At 41.6% G+C, this 15,679-nt stretch overlaps 1 protein-coding gene across 7 annotated transcripts in view; it reads left to right on the forward strand.

Annotated features, from left to right (window-relative positions):
- LOC131221206 (uncharacterized) overlaps window positions 1–15,679 on the forward strand; it is a 118,251-nt gene that overhangs the window by 85,135 nt on the left and 17,437 nt on the right. For 6 of the 7 annotated variants that reach the window (XR_009159103.1, XR_009159102.1, XM_058216384.1 and 3 more), the window contains one exon: window positions 8,949–9,116. The exons of the other annotated variant lie outside the window; for it this stretch is intronic. Coding sequence is in view for 4 of the 6 variants with exons in the window: in XM_058216384.1 (XP_058072367.1) it covers window positions 8,949–9,116 (168 nt within the window). In the remaining 2 variants the exon portion in view is untranslated. The remainder of the gene's footprint in view (window positions 1–8,948; window positions 9,117–15,679) is intronic. 7 annotated transcript variants of the gene reach the window in all.

A 15,679-nucleotide genomic window follows, 5' to 3' on the forward strand; every position in this document is an offset into this window, starting at 1 on the left:
CTCAAATGGCTCATAAAAGCCAACAACTGATTCGACATCAGGAAAATCAAGATCCTTAATCTCATCGTTCAGAAGCCAACCTAGAAGGCTTCGATAAAGGGATTGCTCCGCCACCCATCGAAGATATGGAATGGTCGTTAAAGGAGGTCCCCAGGACTCGAATTTGAGCGCTTCAGTCGTCAAACAATCGCCCCATAGTAGTCAAACCCAAGAGCCAAAACCCTGAGTCATTTGTGGAAGGGGACAACGACCAAAGCCTGAAAATGTGAAAGCTGGAATCTCCTGCCAGAATCCGAACTAGTGTAGGAATCTGATCGAGTGATAGGAAAAATACGATTGCAACTCAACGATGATCAAAGACTCTATGGGCACTACATATGATCGGTGGACATACAAGCCAGGATGACTCCCAACAAATCTCCCAACTCCACAGATGTGCAAACATCCGACGATACAAAGACTCGCTCATACCTGCTGTACGAGGAAGCCTCGTGATACGTCGTGGAATGTTGGTGCTAGGAATGGATCGAGAAAGAGGAGCTGTTATCACCAACCTCTCCCAAAGCCACAATTGCCAAAGTCCAAACAAGCAAAAATCAGTAAGGATGATCGAGAAAGGACACATACAAAAGGATGGTGATGCCAAGAAAGAAAAATTCTTGAAGGAAGGACCAACAACCACGCGTACGGCCTCGGGCACAATCGGCAAGAACTAACTAAACAATACTCTTCCGGAAGTATGCACGACTCATCACCTCAAAGAGCAACGGAAGAGTAGATTTACACCCTTAGAGAAGAGGAACTCGATGATTAAGCAAAAGCTCTATGATCAGGCGTAAGATAAAGGCTATGCGGGACTTAGACGACTGCATAGGCCTCGAAAAGCCCCTGTCCATTGAGAAGGCATCATATAAAGCATCCAAAGAAAAAACAATTGCATCCCAATCATTAGCTACAGCTCGGATAAGATACGAAATGCCGAACTAATGATGAGCATCATCCGCCCCCACTTGGCGCCTCCCTGGGACGTGAGGGGAGCGATCTAAGGTCAATCTGGTCAGATAAGAAAGATCCTCCAAGGACGGTCCCAACTCCAGATCATGAACTCAAACAAGTTCAACACGGGAACCTAGCCGTCCAAAGCTGCCCCTAGCATCCTCTAATCTACATCTATCCGGATCAGCCGAAGGACCCCGCCAAAACTATAGTACTCCATCTCATGAAGCTCGAAGTCTGACAAGCTTCCGACCCAGGATCGCAACCGATCAGAGTAGATTGAACGTGAATGAAGTCGGCAAGTGTGCATGGGAACACCCTCAATGACTACCATCTCAGAAGAAACTGGTAGCTCATCAAAGTGAGACATCCCCTCGTCACGAAGGTCAACGACAACATCCGCCTGAAGGGAGTCTACAAATACGGTCTTTGAAGCTGGGAACTGGTTAAGGGGAATCTTGATGTCGACCGACAACACGCCACCCTACCTTGTGGCCGCATCATCAAGTACTCCATGGGCCATGCTCAACAACTCAACTCTCTCCTCAGCAGTCCGAGAAGATTCACCTATCTCATAGGTAAACCGCACAACATCTCGATCAGACATGTCAGCCATTGTAGACGATAAAGGCAGAGGAGCCAGGAACTATGGACGATGACTACCGTTAAAGTTGACCATCGGAAAGTTACTGAAGACCACACTGCATACTGACCCAACTGGGTTGATCTGACCGTCCAAAAATCCATCGTGGTCCATCAAAGCTGCCAAATGATAATCTAAGCCGTCCAGGGTACCATCCGAGTTGTCCAAAAGCGCCATCGTGGACCTGATCGAAGTACCAATGCCGAAATCTCCACCGATTAGCTCATCCCGAGTTAAAGTAGGCATCTAATAATCATCCCGACCATCTAAAAGAGCCATTAGATCATCCACACCGTCCGGTGTAGGAAAAACAACTCCCTCATCATCCACTATGGTCTGGATTGCATCAAGACCGCCCAAGTGAAGAGATCTCCCATCCTGGCCATCCATACAATGATCAAAGCCATCTAAAGTGGTCCCCATGCTATCTAAACCATCCAAAGGGTAGATCAGCCCCTCCATGTTAATCAAGGCATCATCGTCACCATTCAAATCTACATCTACATAGCCCACATCAAAAGAACCCATGGCTCACCTCTCAAGCCTATATCCACCATCAAATCCTTCATCAAGGACCTCCCCATTAATGGTGGAAAGTTCAGCAACATTCCCATTAATGGAGGCACTTAATTCATCCCCAACCACCATTGCTAAACCTCCATTAACACCACCATTAAGAGCCCCAACCAATGCATCATCTAAGCCATTAACAAGGGGAATCTCACCATTTTCCAAGGCCAAAGGAGAATCTGATGTTGAAGACCCAGCAACTCTAGCAATGATGTCATCCAGCAACCCAACTTGGGTGGCCCATGAAAGGGGTGGCCAAGATGAAGAGAGGACGAAAGGGAAGAATAAGACGAGAGAGATTCATGATCAGAGGTTGAATGTTTGAAACAAAGAATGTGTTGAAGCGACATGAAGAAGACTGGCATTGTCCGAAGCCGAACAGGCCAAGAAATCTTGGCAAAAGAGAGACCGACGACAACCAGGTTGCCACCGGTCCGTACATTTTGATCACGCTTGTGTGGGATTGGCCTTGGGGCCCAAAGTGGATGAAAATGATAGGTGGCATCAACCGGAGGAACCAAGTTGCCGTCGATACTTCAAATGGACCTCTACTTTTGCCGGAATGTGATCAACAGCGTCCAAATCCTTCCCCAAGTGACCTAGACCCAATAGCTATTTGATCGACCTCAGCCAAGACATTGGCGTCTGAATCCTCATCAAAGTCTTCATTGACCATGGAGATCGTAGCGTAGGAAACTTGGAAGAGCCTACGGAGCACTTCAAATAGGCACCTGAATATGTCAAGGAGGGTGGCCTCTGCCTGGAGTATTTCCTACTTGAAGATTGTGGCAAAGGGACATTCCTCGATCATCGTTGCTTTAGACACTGGGAGAGATGGCAGTGGCAATAGACATTCCACTAGTTGAACGAAATTAATGATATCTTTGCATGGTACTGGGTGACCATCTCGTCTGATATTCGGTCATTGAGACACTATAATGGTAAAAGTACACAATGAATGCCTCTTTTAGATGTGCCCATGACTGGAAGGCTTGTGTTGGCAGAGAGATGTACCATGTCATTGCCCGACTAGGTGCAACAAGGGAGAAAGGGAAATGTTGGAGCATGTATCCTTCCGTCACATTTTCTAAGATATAATTTGCCTTATCGTAGATGATGAGATGGTGAATCAAGGATTGGTCGGTTTCACGGAACAACCTAAAGAGTGGCCATGAGGGAGCTTTATAGGCCTTGACCTGTGGCAAGCTCCAAGTCTATGGCATAGCGGTCAGCAGTCGCCTTACGTAATTATCATGTTCTGTTACATAATATTGAACCCATGTATTAGGCAAGACAACTGAAAAGGAGTCTTCAACAAATATCTCCTTAAGGAGTCCGAGGGATTGTTGGTCACCTCTATCCGAAAGCAAACTAACACTGTTTGCAGGATTCTGCTAATTCATGCTCAGGCCACTCTACTCACCTTAGTAGTGTGAGAGCAGTTGCCTTCCATTTCAGGATATATTGGTACAACACTCATCGGGTAATCGATTCCAACAGATAAGCTCATAAAGGGAGGAATTGCGTTTTGTTAGAAAGAAGCACAATAAGAAAGAGTTTCTCATGTCTTCCCAAGTGTGGGACTCATCTAATGGTGGTGGAGTCATACCAATCTTGAGCACGACCCACAAGAGACGGATGGAATTCTTGAAGAGGGAACGTGAGTTAGGTTGGATCATTAGAACACTTGCTAATATACTGGAACAAGTGTTGCAACGGTGACCCAATGCCAGTGAATTGGGCTGGAACCTGGCAAGGTCCCCTACATGTCCGGTGTCTTCTTGGAGATTGGTGGACCATTAGGTAAGTTGGGGCAAATGATGACTCGTCGAAGGAGACTGAAATGGTCATGCAATGAGCAAATCATCAGGATGGACCTACTTCCTTTTACTAGCCCTTCGTTGGGTGGCATGCCAACATCGTCTAGATGTGATAATAGCGCATTGGACCTTTGCAGCGGCATCCCGCTGCTACTAAGTGGAGTGGGCAACAAGGTGTTGTAGGTTGTGAACATGCCTTTCTCTCAGTGCAAGGCTTGGCTTCACTATCATTAGAATCTTCATGCTCTAGTTGCAAAGCTTTTAGAGGCAAGACAAGGGACATGCTCGAAGGAGTTGACTACATGGTCACTGCACGGTAGGCCAATGCATACGAAACCAGTTTGACAGAGACTGGATTCTTGCACCTATCATTTTTCTCGAGGGTGATGTCGCCGTCGTAAATTATTTGCTAAATGAGGTTCTTTAGAACCCAACAATCTTCTATGTTGTGGCTAACAACACAGTGGTATCGGCAAAATTTAAGGTTTCTTGTTTTGTTGGCTTCTTGGTGCCACGATACTCAGGCAACGTGATGGTCCCTTTAGACAATAGCTGCTCAAACATGAGGATAAGGTCCTCCTTGAGGAAAGTGCATTCCCTTTATGGCGGCTTGCATCTTTGACGCCTATCGCCACCCTTGATGTCCTTGCCTTGTCCGTTGGTGTTGACGTTGACAAGCTTCTTGGCATCATCAACAACATTGGAAGCAGAAGGTCTATTCTAATCTTGTTTAGCCCATTCTCTCCTGGATGAAGGTTCATCGCGAGCTAGTGACCGCTCCACATTGTAACCCTTGGTGGCTAACTCCTTGAACGTGTGGATGAGAACTGCGAAGAAACGTAGGTCAACTTGTTATTCATGTTGAACAAATAAATTTTGAATTGCTTAGACCCAGCTAGTAAATATTAACAGGACAACCCAGTTGCAAGTAGTATTGTAGTACATTAGACCAATTGCACATTGACGTGATGAGGTGGACCAGGTGTTACGGTGACCCAGTACCATCAAACTTCCAAAAGTCAGTGTTTGAAGCCAATTGGGAAGGTAAAAGTGTTGAGTTCTGTTGAATACAACATCTTGAATATGAACTTCACATGTGCCTCTCTTACCCATTCTTAACGGATTATTTTCACTAGTGTCTATTGGAAGTTGGTTTGAGCCATGGTTGGTAGCGGTGGTTGGGTAGGTATGTAAACCCCAATGGTTAGAACTTGTTGTTGCTCATAAGTCCCGTTGAGCAAAACCTGTTGTTGTGGTGGTGGGTTCAAGAACTAAACTCATTCGTCGACAATTAGCACCTCCAATGATGGTGGGGTGCCTGAGTTTTCATGTGGAGGCATTGAACCGTGCCCCCATGGTGGTGTTCAACGTCGTCATAACATCTAGCTTGGTTTGCATGTCCACATTTTTTCTGAGGATGCAAGCCATCTAATCCTCCTGAGGAGAAGGGTTGGATCCTTCTACATTGTCCATCATATGATGGAGGCCATCTGCAAGAAGGTGAAGGAGCAGACCATTACACTAATAACGTGAGCCGATGTGGACGAAGACTGGCTAGAGTAGAGAATCACATGGCTCGACCTAAGTGATTGAGCACCTAGGGAACTTCATGGAGTGGTGGATGCGGAGGAGTTTTTAGCTGAAAGAGGAGGGAACTCTTGTGTTGATAGCACATGCTGTGGCCACATTTGGATGGCCAATTGTTAGGAGATTGGCAAGGGTGCCTTGTTAGGAAGAGTGCGAGCCAACTCTCTTGTGATGGGGCCCTCGGTGCGTGACGCACGTTGTTAAGGACACATCGATAGGCGAGCGAGGGCGGAAGTGGATCCGCTTAAGGCGTTGCCAGAAGACGTTGAAACAGGTCTAGCAAAGGCAATGGGGCTATGGTTGTTGAAGCAATCGAAGCCTTAAGGGAAGCCTTCCTGAGTGCAATGGTGGAGGCCTAGAGGTCTGGTCATTGCACAAGCATTGACCTTAGTTATCGGTTCATAGGAGGTGGGGGGATTAGCTGTTGATGCGGCAATAACCCAAGCAAGGGCCTTGACTATTAAGGTAGCCTTGGCCACAGGTGCTGCCCTAACAGCGGGTCGCGACATTCTTGCGGCAACAACCCTAGGAGCAGCCTTGGTTGGAGTGGAGGCCTTAGCTGTCGTGGTGGCTCACACAATATTGTGACCCCAAATCCTTTAGTGGGGAGGAAGAACAAGAAGGCATCTTGAAGAGTGAATGTCATTGTTGTTGGAAGGTTTGTTGTCGTTGCCTATAAATTCTCAACAATAACGAGTGCTTGGAAGCATAAAGGGTGAACTGGCCATGTAAAGGCATGTTTATCCCGCTCTGGTTCAACCTTAAAGATGGAGGAATGTTTTTGTTAGGAGTTGCCATTTTTTCGCATCAAAAGGGTGTTAAAAATGCCACTCAACCATTATACTCTAGATGTACAATATATAGACAATGAATGGTCCGCAAGTAGAGGGAGAATACTCAGGAATTCTCTTGATGTAACAACATTCCTTTTTGCATCATAAAGCTCACGAACACACCCCTTGCCCCAATTTGGCGATAACATAGGAAAAGGTTATTACATGGTGTTCCATAATGGCCACCACCATTACCTTTATGATACGGCGCATAACGGCTGTTACAGTCTCTCTTATTTATTTATTGAAAAATCCCCGAAAAACTTGTATCTGCCTCGTAATGTTGATTAAGAAGTATGAAAAACATGTATCTGTCCTGTAATAGACCATTACGGGGCTATTATGGCCTTTATAGGGGACGTAACGTGCCGTTAACGGCAATTACAAGTCATTTTTTTCCATAACGGTTGTTACAGCCATTACGACCCCGTAACGTGTAACGGTTGCCACTGTTACCTTTACGTAACGGCCTTTACAGTACACCATGAGGTTATAGTCCCGAGTGGAGTGGTCATTTTTGTTTGAGAAAAAATGTATTATTGTGATTAAGGGTTTGGAAAGAATGTTTTAACCTTTCCGGTAGCCGTTGGGCATTAGGCATCTCATATAGCCATGGTTGGAGTCATGGGTTTGACCATGAGAGGCATTGGCGTCAGGTAGCCAATTAGCCAGTGAGGCATGAGAAAGTCAATATTCAATGGTAGGGAGATTCGTGGTCCTTTGATTACGCTAAGGAATTATTGCTTCCATTAGAGAATTGTCAAGCGTTTGGACTCTATTTGTGAACTTCTGCGAATGCTACATGCCATGCACCCAAAGAAAGTCATGCCGAGGGGTTTTTATTAATTTTTGGGAGTAGTTACATTCCAGGCTATGGCTTGGCACCAGCCCTCAATTACATCTCTGGGGAAAAACCCTAGATTAAAGTGTTAAAAAAAAGAGAGTAGGTGTCTTGATTTATAGTGAAGAACATGTTTTGGCTCTTAGTTCTTCTTCTTCAATATGTCTAGAACAATGGCCACGGTGTATACGAACAATTGTCCCGACAATCTTGTGAGGGCTTACATTTCATAGACAGGCGGAAAATGATTCTCTAGCTCCCATCATCAGGTGATGAGACACTTTGTGTTGGGCACTGACTACAAAGGAATTTGCACCCAATCTAGGATGTTGTTGTGTAAGAGGTCCATTGTGGGCTATCTACGCCCATCGCCATTTTGTAGGCTAAAGGAGAACTCCACACCTAGGTACCAATGTTGTTGATAGGTCTGTGCCTAAACATAGAGTTCGATCCAACAACGCTTGGCGCATGGCGCTAGTGCTTGTATTCAAAAGGCCCTAGTGCATGGTATAAGGCCTCTCCTTCCACTAGAGTCCTTAGCGCATGGCACAAGGTCTTCCTAGTAAAGGAGGCAGAATGTTCAAGCAAGAGAGTATCACCTTAGGAACACTTGTGCCTAAAGTTCCAAGGTCCAAGTGCTACTTGGTCCTTGTGCTTGTCCAAAGTCAAATCTCTCTCTCTCTCTCTCTCTCTGTGTGTGTGTGTGTGTGTGTGTGTGTGTGTGTGTGTGTGTGTGTGTTCATATGTTTCTCTTCTCTCGTTTTGTTTGTCAAAATGAGTGTTGGGGATATTTATAGGCCTATGGACCTGATTTTCCCGACGCTTAGCGGCAAGGGCCTTTGCACTTGCATTGGCAATTTCGTGGCATAGAGGTCTCTGCGTGTGGCACAAAGCCTGCCGTTGGTTTTTTGCTTTTCTCGTTATGATATGATAATGTCATCATTCATCACAGGGCTGTTGGAGCTAAGTACCAGGTATGTAAAAATGGTTTAGTGTCGGCCATTATAGCCATTATGTAACAGTAAGAACTTAGAATGCTTAATAACATCAATCTTCATCTTAAAGGAAGGGGAGCCTAATGTTGATGTGCTTGGACTTTCTTAAGTTCTTATGACTTTGGTTGCAATGATATGTTTCCAAATTCATTGGGTGGCAAGACCTTTTCAGTCACTAATTATAATCTTGCTAAGGTAGAGAAGGGGCACTATTCTCTCATGCCCTCATGCTATTGAGTACACACAACCACAATAAGGACTTCAGAGTACCCCATTCTCTTTTAGCTTTTGTCTGCTCTACCTTTCTTTACATTACACTTCCTACCTTGAAGTGATATGCTTTGAAGTTTGTTTTATCTCAAGAGCTTTTCTTGTTCGTGATTATTATGATCTTGTTTAGGTAGAGAAAGGGCATTATAGATGATTGCAATCTGGAATTCATAATTAGCTTTTCTGCCTGATGTTATTGTCCTATGCCACTTCTTCATATAGAAAAAGTTCCCTCAATTAGTCATTTTCCGTCCAAGGCCTAGACTTCTTTATCTAAGATAGGATTCTGCTATTCTTGATGACCATTGATATGCTTCTAGATTTCCAACTGAAAATTTGAGATCCTAGCATTGTACATAAAACTATTGTTTTAATTTCTATATGTTATGGCAGGATGTTCAAGCAAAAAATATAATTCTGAATCCAGGATTGGCATTTGGAACTGGAGAACACCCTACGACTAAGTTGTGTTTGTTGTTGTTGCATGGCTTGATAAGAGGAGGAGAATATTTCTTGGACTATGGCACAGGTTCTGGAATTTTGGGAATTGCAGCATTAAAGGTATTCAGTTTCATCTTGTTTGCTTAAACCAATACAAATAAATTAATATGTTTTTGGTCTTGTTATCGAATGTGAATGTGGGCTGTTATATGGCCCATTCTTAGGCCCATCTTCTTAGGCCCATCTAGGTTAGGACATAATGAGTATTTTTGGTTTTGTTGTTAATGTCATTCTTGTAAATATTGAAAATATGTTAATAGACTTGAGAAAGGTGGGGACATGTGAGCCCTAATCCTCATTCTCTCTCTTATTCTCTCCTTTCTTCTCTTTCCTCCTTTATCAATCCGTCCACATGGTATTAAAGCTATATTGATCCAGGCATCAATCTCTTCCATCTTCAATGTTTCTTCTCTTTTCTTTGTCCTTATTGTTTTGAGGTGAAAATCTGAGGTCATTGGAGGCTAATCTACTCCTCTCTCAACCACTGTATGGTGGACTGAGTAATCTTGCCCCATGAATGTGTGCTTAGAGCCTTGCTATGGAATGGTATGGAACTTCATATTAGTGTGAATGCTATTTTCTTTAAGAAACAAAAGAAGTGTAGGAAAACTTGAAGGAAATGTATTCAGGCAAGAAGAATTTAACTCATATCTATGAGTTACTACAAAATATCTTTGCACTTCAATAAGAAGAGTGTAGGGGAATATTATTTGGCCTTGCAAGGTATGTGAGAAGAATTGAACGTGTACCAACCCTTATCGTTTGATTATGAGACCATGAGAATGCAAAGAGGGGAATTTCGTATCATTAAAATTCTCTCTAGCCTCTGTCCTGAGTTTGAGCCTGTGCGAGCTCAGATTCGTAAAGGTAGTGAAATCCCATCCATTACAAAGGCATTTGCTCGTGTTTAATTTGCATTTAGTGTAAATACATAGAGCTCATCTTTGTATGATCAGTCTACATTTTGTTTCTACATCTAGTAGAGGAGGAAGTCGTGATGGTCATGGTCGTGGCTGACAATTTAGTGATAGAGATTCAAGGGGAGGTTATTTTGGAGGTATAAATATTTGGGGAGGTTGTCATATTGATTTTGGTGGCAATTGCAATCAAGACCATGGTAATCAGTAGTGCTCTCATTATGGTCCTACTTAATACATTGTTGATATGTGTTCAGATCTTATTGGTAAGCCAACTTTGGCAAGTGAAGTTCACTCTATGGATGATGGCTCTGAGGGTTTTGTTTCCAAGCTCATTTCAGCCTATTTTAAATCCTGTACTGCAGGTGATATAGTTACATTAGGTGATATAGTTACATTATCCAAGGAAGAGTATGTTAAGCTACTAAAAATTCATTCTACACATGGATCCTCCTCCACAGCTACTCTTGATTCAGTCTGGTATGATTTCTCTTGCTTCCTCTGAAAGTGTTCCCTTGACTTTGGAGCTTCCGATCCTATGAATGGTAAGCATAATACTTTTGTCTCAATTAGTTTACTTTCATTTCCTCTATGATATTAGTGGATGGTACTTCAACTCGTGTGTCTTGGTTAGGTTCTACTTGCCCTACCTTTTCACTTTCATTGTCATTAGTGTTTTAAATCCCTAAATTTCTTTTGAGTTTATAGCCAGTAAGTTAACCAAATCTTTAAATTGCTCTGTTACATTTTATCCTTCCTACTATGAATTTTGGGATCCGAAGACAGGGAGGATGATTGGTAGGGCTGTACATCGAGCTGAGTCGAGTCGAGGTGGGCCAAGCTTGGCTTGACTCGTCCATGCTATACTCGAGTTCGAGCTCGAGCTCAACATTGAAGCTTGGCTTGTTTGCCAAAGCTTTCGAGTCGAGTTTAATACATACACACACACACACACACACACACACACACACACACGCACACATATATATAATATTAATATATTATTAAAATATATATTAAAACTTTTAAGTTTTAACTTCTTTTTTTTTTTAAACTTAAATATATATATATTTAATATTAATATAATATATATAATATATATTATTAAAATATATTACTCGAGCCGAGTCGAGCTCGAGCTTTGAGTCGAGTCGAGTTGAAATACACCATGGTCGAACTTGGCTTGAACTCAACTCGAGCTTTAGTAAACAAGCTTGACTCGCCTTGAGTCAGCCTTTCAAGCCGAGTCAATCCGAGCTGAGTCGAGCCGAGTCGAGCGAGCTTTTCAAGCTAGCTTGACTCGTGTACAACCCTAATGATTGGTGGAGGACATCAAGTGAATGGCCTCTATTACCTTGACAGTGAAATAACTCGAGTTGTATTGCAGACAGGTATCTCACCTCACCAGTGGCATTGCAGGCTTGGTCACCCATCTTTAAGTAGTAGTTTAAAAGTCTTATTCCATCATTGTTATATGCGTTGAGGTTAGAGTGTGAGGCTTGTGAGTTCAGGCATCATAAAGTTTCATTTCCATGCTGTGTGGACAAAAGAAATGATAGTCCTTTCTTTTTGGTACTCTGGTGTTTGGGGTCCAGTATGTACTTATAGTTTATCCAATTTCAAGTATTTTATTATCTTTGTGGATGGTCATTCTTGCCTGACATGGTTATACTAATGAAAGATCATTCTGAAGTGTTTTCTTACTTAAAGAAATTTCATATGGAATACAAACACGGTTCAATAGTAAGTTATATATTTTACGTTCAAATAATGTTAGACAATATGTATCCCATGACTTTAACTCATATGTTCTATCCCATGGCATTGTTCATTGAATTTTGTGTGCCCACACGTCATAACAAAATGTAGTAGTTGAACGTAAAATCGACATTTACTTGAGATTTCCAAGGCATTGTTATTAAATATGAAGGCTACAAAAATATTTTAAAGTCATGTAGTCTTAATTGCATGCCACCTAATAAATCGAATGTCGTCAACTATTTTAGATGGAAAATCCCCTTTTTCTAGTGTCATCATATCTCACATTTTTCGTTCCTCCTAATGTATTCAGTTATGTGTGTTTCATAAATCAGTTTGGTTGTCCTTGACAAGTTTGAACCAAAGGCCATTAAGTGTGTGTTTCTTTGGTACTGTACACAACGAGAATACAAATGTAATAATCCTATCTCCCGTAAATGTTGTGTCAGTTGATATCACATTTTTTAAGCATACTCCATATTTCTCTAAGAGTGGAAAGTCCTTGCAATTTTAAGATGCTTCAATTATTGTACCTATTATGTCAGACAAAACACCTTTTATGTGGGAAATGTTTATACAATGAGTAGATCCACCTTTGTAGTTCTACTCTAAACATTCCAAATGTGGAGATGGAGTTCATACAAGCATGCCTTCCACAATCATCCTGCTCTGTCAGAAGATAATCATTCTTTTGAATCTTCACGTGTGCTGCCTAATGAAGGTGATGTTCCCATTGCTCTTCGTAAGGGTATACAATTGTTTTAAATAGCTACACTATGTAGTTTGTAGCTTATGCTATGTAGCGTAGCTTAGCCTTAACTCTACCTAGCTCATGAAAATAGCTCAAGTCACATGTAGCCTATGCTACATGATAATTTGCATAGGCTACACGCTACATAGACGACACTGCACATTATGTAGCTCACATTGCAAGTTGTTTTTCATTACAACATTAACATCAATGAAGGTTTTTAATGATTTGTTTCATTTGCATAGGCTACACGCTACACAGACGACGCTGCACATGTAGCTCACATTGCAAGTTAATTTTCATTACAACATTAAAATCAATGGATGTTTTCAACGTTTTGTTGCATTTTTCTATTTTCAATAAATATTAGTTAATCTTTTTAATGATTTTAGAATGTTGTCTATGATTTGTTGCATTTAAATTTTTTTTTTTTAATACATATTAGTTAATCTTTTTAATTATTTTCGTAAAATAAGATAAGTAACAATATTAAATTAGTTTCGTGCTCTTTCTTTACCTTTATACTTAATCATTGCCCTTTCTTAAAATATCATGAAATTTTGTTAAATTTCATTATTCATCAGTCTAATTTGGTGCAAAATATCATGAAATCAGTGCAACCAAGCTTAGCCTTGATTAAAAATCTAGAAGTAGCATGTAGCTTACACCTCACGCTTCAGAGGGGTCTAGAAGTAGCATGTAGCTTACACCTCACGCTTCAGAGGGGTGATTGCTGCGCTACATGCTATTTGCTATTTAAAACACCGGTTATAGGTTCTTGCATTGAACATCTTATCTCTTAGTTTGTTTCCTTTTTTGGTTTATCTTATTCCTTTTGACAGTTTTCTTTATCCTTGTTGTCTGTGTGCGTTCTCATTCTTTGAAGGAGGCTCTCAACAATGATGGGTGAAAATGAGCTATGGAAGAAGAGGTGGTTACACTCCAAAATCAAACTTGGACATTAGTTGAACCACATGTTGGAAAATGTGTGGTTGGGTATAGACTGGTGTATATAGTAAAATATAACCTTGATGGTTCAATTGATCGCTTAAAAGCTTGATGGGGTGCAAAAGTATTATCAGACCTTAGTAGTCGACTATTCAAAGACCTTTTCTCCCGTGGCAAAGTATAACTTTCTATGCACCGTTGTTTCTATTATTGCAAATTTGGGTTTCCCCTGTATCAACCTGATTGGAGAATGCATTTTTTATGGAAATCTTACTGAAGAATTCTATATGAAGCAACCACCCAACTTTGTTTCGCAAAGGGAGTCCGACAAACTATGTTACCATAAGAAGTCGATTTATGGTTTAAAACAATCTCCAAGAGCTTGGTTTGAGAAGTTTAGTGAAGTGATGTTTGAATTTGGGATGGAACACAGTTAGGTTGACCACTTTGTCTTTGTAAGATGAAGCGAGGCATGTGTCTTTCTGTTGGCTGTGTATGCCAAGGTGTTCCATAACGGTAACGGTGGCCGTAACAGCCACCACCGTTATCTTTACAATACGGGGCATAACAGCTATTATGGCCCTGTAACGGCCATTACGGTCTCTCTTTTTTATTTTTTTATTTATTGAAAAAACCCCCAAAAAACCTGTATTTGCCCCGTAATGTTGATTAAAAAGTATGAAAAACATGTATATGTCTCGTAATAGACCATTACAAGGCTATTGTGGCCTTTATATGGGATGTAACGTGTCGTTAACGGCAATTATGGGTCATTTTTTTCCACAACGGTTGTTACGGCCGTTACGACCCTGTAACGTGTAACGGTTGCCACTGTTACCTTTACGTAACGGCCTTTACGGCCCCATAATGGCCTTTACGGCATACCATGGTGTATGCAGATGATATCATTGTCACCGACAGTACCACTGCATTTATTGACAAGTTGAAGAAATTTTACACTAGTACTTGGGTCGTCTTCAATACTTCTTGGGTTTGAGGTAGCAAGATTTGAAGTAGGCATTAATTTGTCACAATAAAAATATGTGATGGATTTATCAGCTGAGATTGGTCTTCTAGGAACCAAGCCCATTGAAACTCTTGCGGATACAAATTAAAACTCAATGTGGCAATTTATTTAACTACTTGACTTGATTTTAGTTATCCAGTAAGTGTGGTTAGTCAATTTATGCAAGTTTCCCGTATTCCTTATATGGAAACCGTGCTTCTTATCCTTAGGTATTTGAGGGCGCTCTTGGTCGTGTTATTCATTATATGCAGAATGGTCATCTCCAAGTATTGGGATATTCTAATGCAGACTGTGTTTCTTCTCCATATGACAAGCAATCTACTACTAGTTGTTGTAGCTTTGTAGGTGATAATCTAGTTACATCGAGAAGTGTAGTGGCTCGCTCAAGCATTGAGGCATAATACAAGGCAATGGCTCATGTGACGTGTGAACTCATTTGGTTAAAAATGTTAATGCGTGAGCTGGAGTTTATGGTTGATATTCCGATGATGTTATATTATGATAATCAAGGTGCCTCTCCTATTGCCAACAATCTTGTTTATCATGGGAGAATCAAGTACATCAAAGTTGATTGTCACTTCATCAGGAAGTGAGTAAGGAAATTTGCATGCCATTCGTCAAGTCTCAAGATCAATTAGTGGATATATTCTCTAAGTCTCTTATTCGTACTGATGCAGGACATGGAATTCAAATATGATATGCGAGATTTCAGGCTTAAGATCACGTTAGTTCAGAAACAATTACACAAATTCCATATCCCACATGAAAGTCCAAAACATTCAATTAAGGGGAATCTATAAGAGTTTAGGCCTACACATGTTAGGGCTGGATCAATAAAAATTATGAACCAAATGATACTCAAAGATAAAAAAAATAATCATCCACACATGTACAGTAATTAGTCCCTAGTCCAAGGGATTCACTAATTTCAACTCAAGGAACCCTAGGGTAAGGAAAGGGGCAAATAAATTAAGGATAATGCAATCTAGGGTTAGGGTTTATAAAAAAATGGTATGAGAGGGTAAAATAAGAAGAAAAACTGAACCGGAAGATAATTCCCGCGCGCGGACAGCAACAATGGCCTAGACGCACGTGCGTGTGATCACGGCCACATGTGTGTGGGGCCCACTATTCAGAAAAATGCAACCTTGGCCCTGGTCGGCCAGGGATGGACTCCAAAACCCCCAAATCTCAGCTCGATCCGATGCACGGTTTGTGTATG

Source organism: Magnolia sinica, chromosome 12 (assembly GCF_029962835.1).
Source record: "Magnolia sinica isolate HGM2019 chromosome 12, MsV1, whole genome shotgun sequence".
Lineage (NCBI taxonomy): Eukaryota > Viridiplantae > Streptophyta > Magnoliopsida > Magnoliales > Magnoliaceae > Magnolia > Magnolia sinica.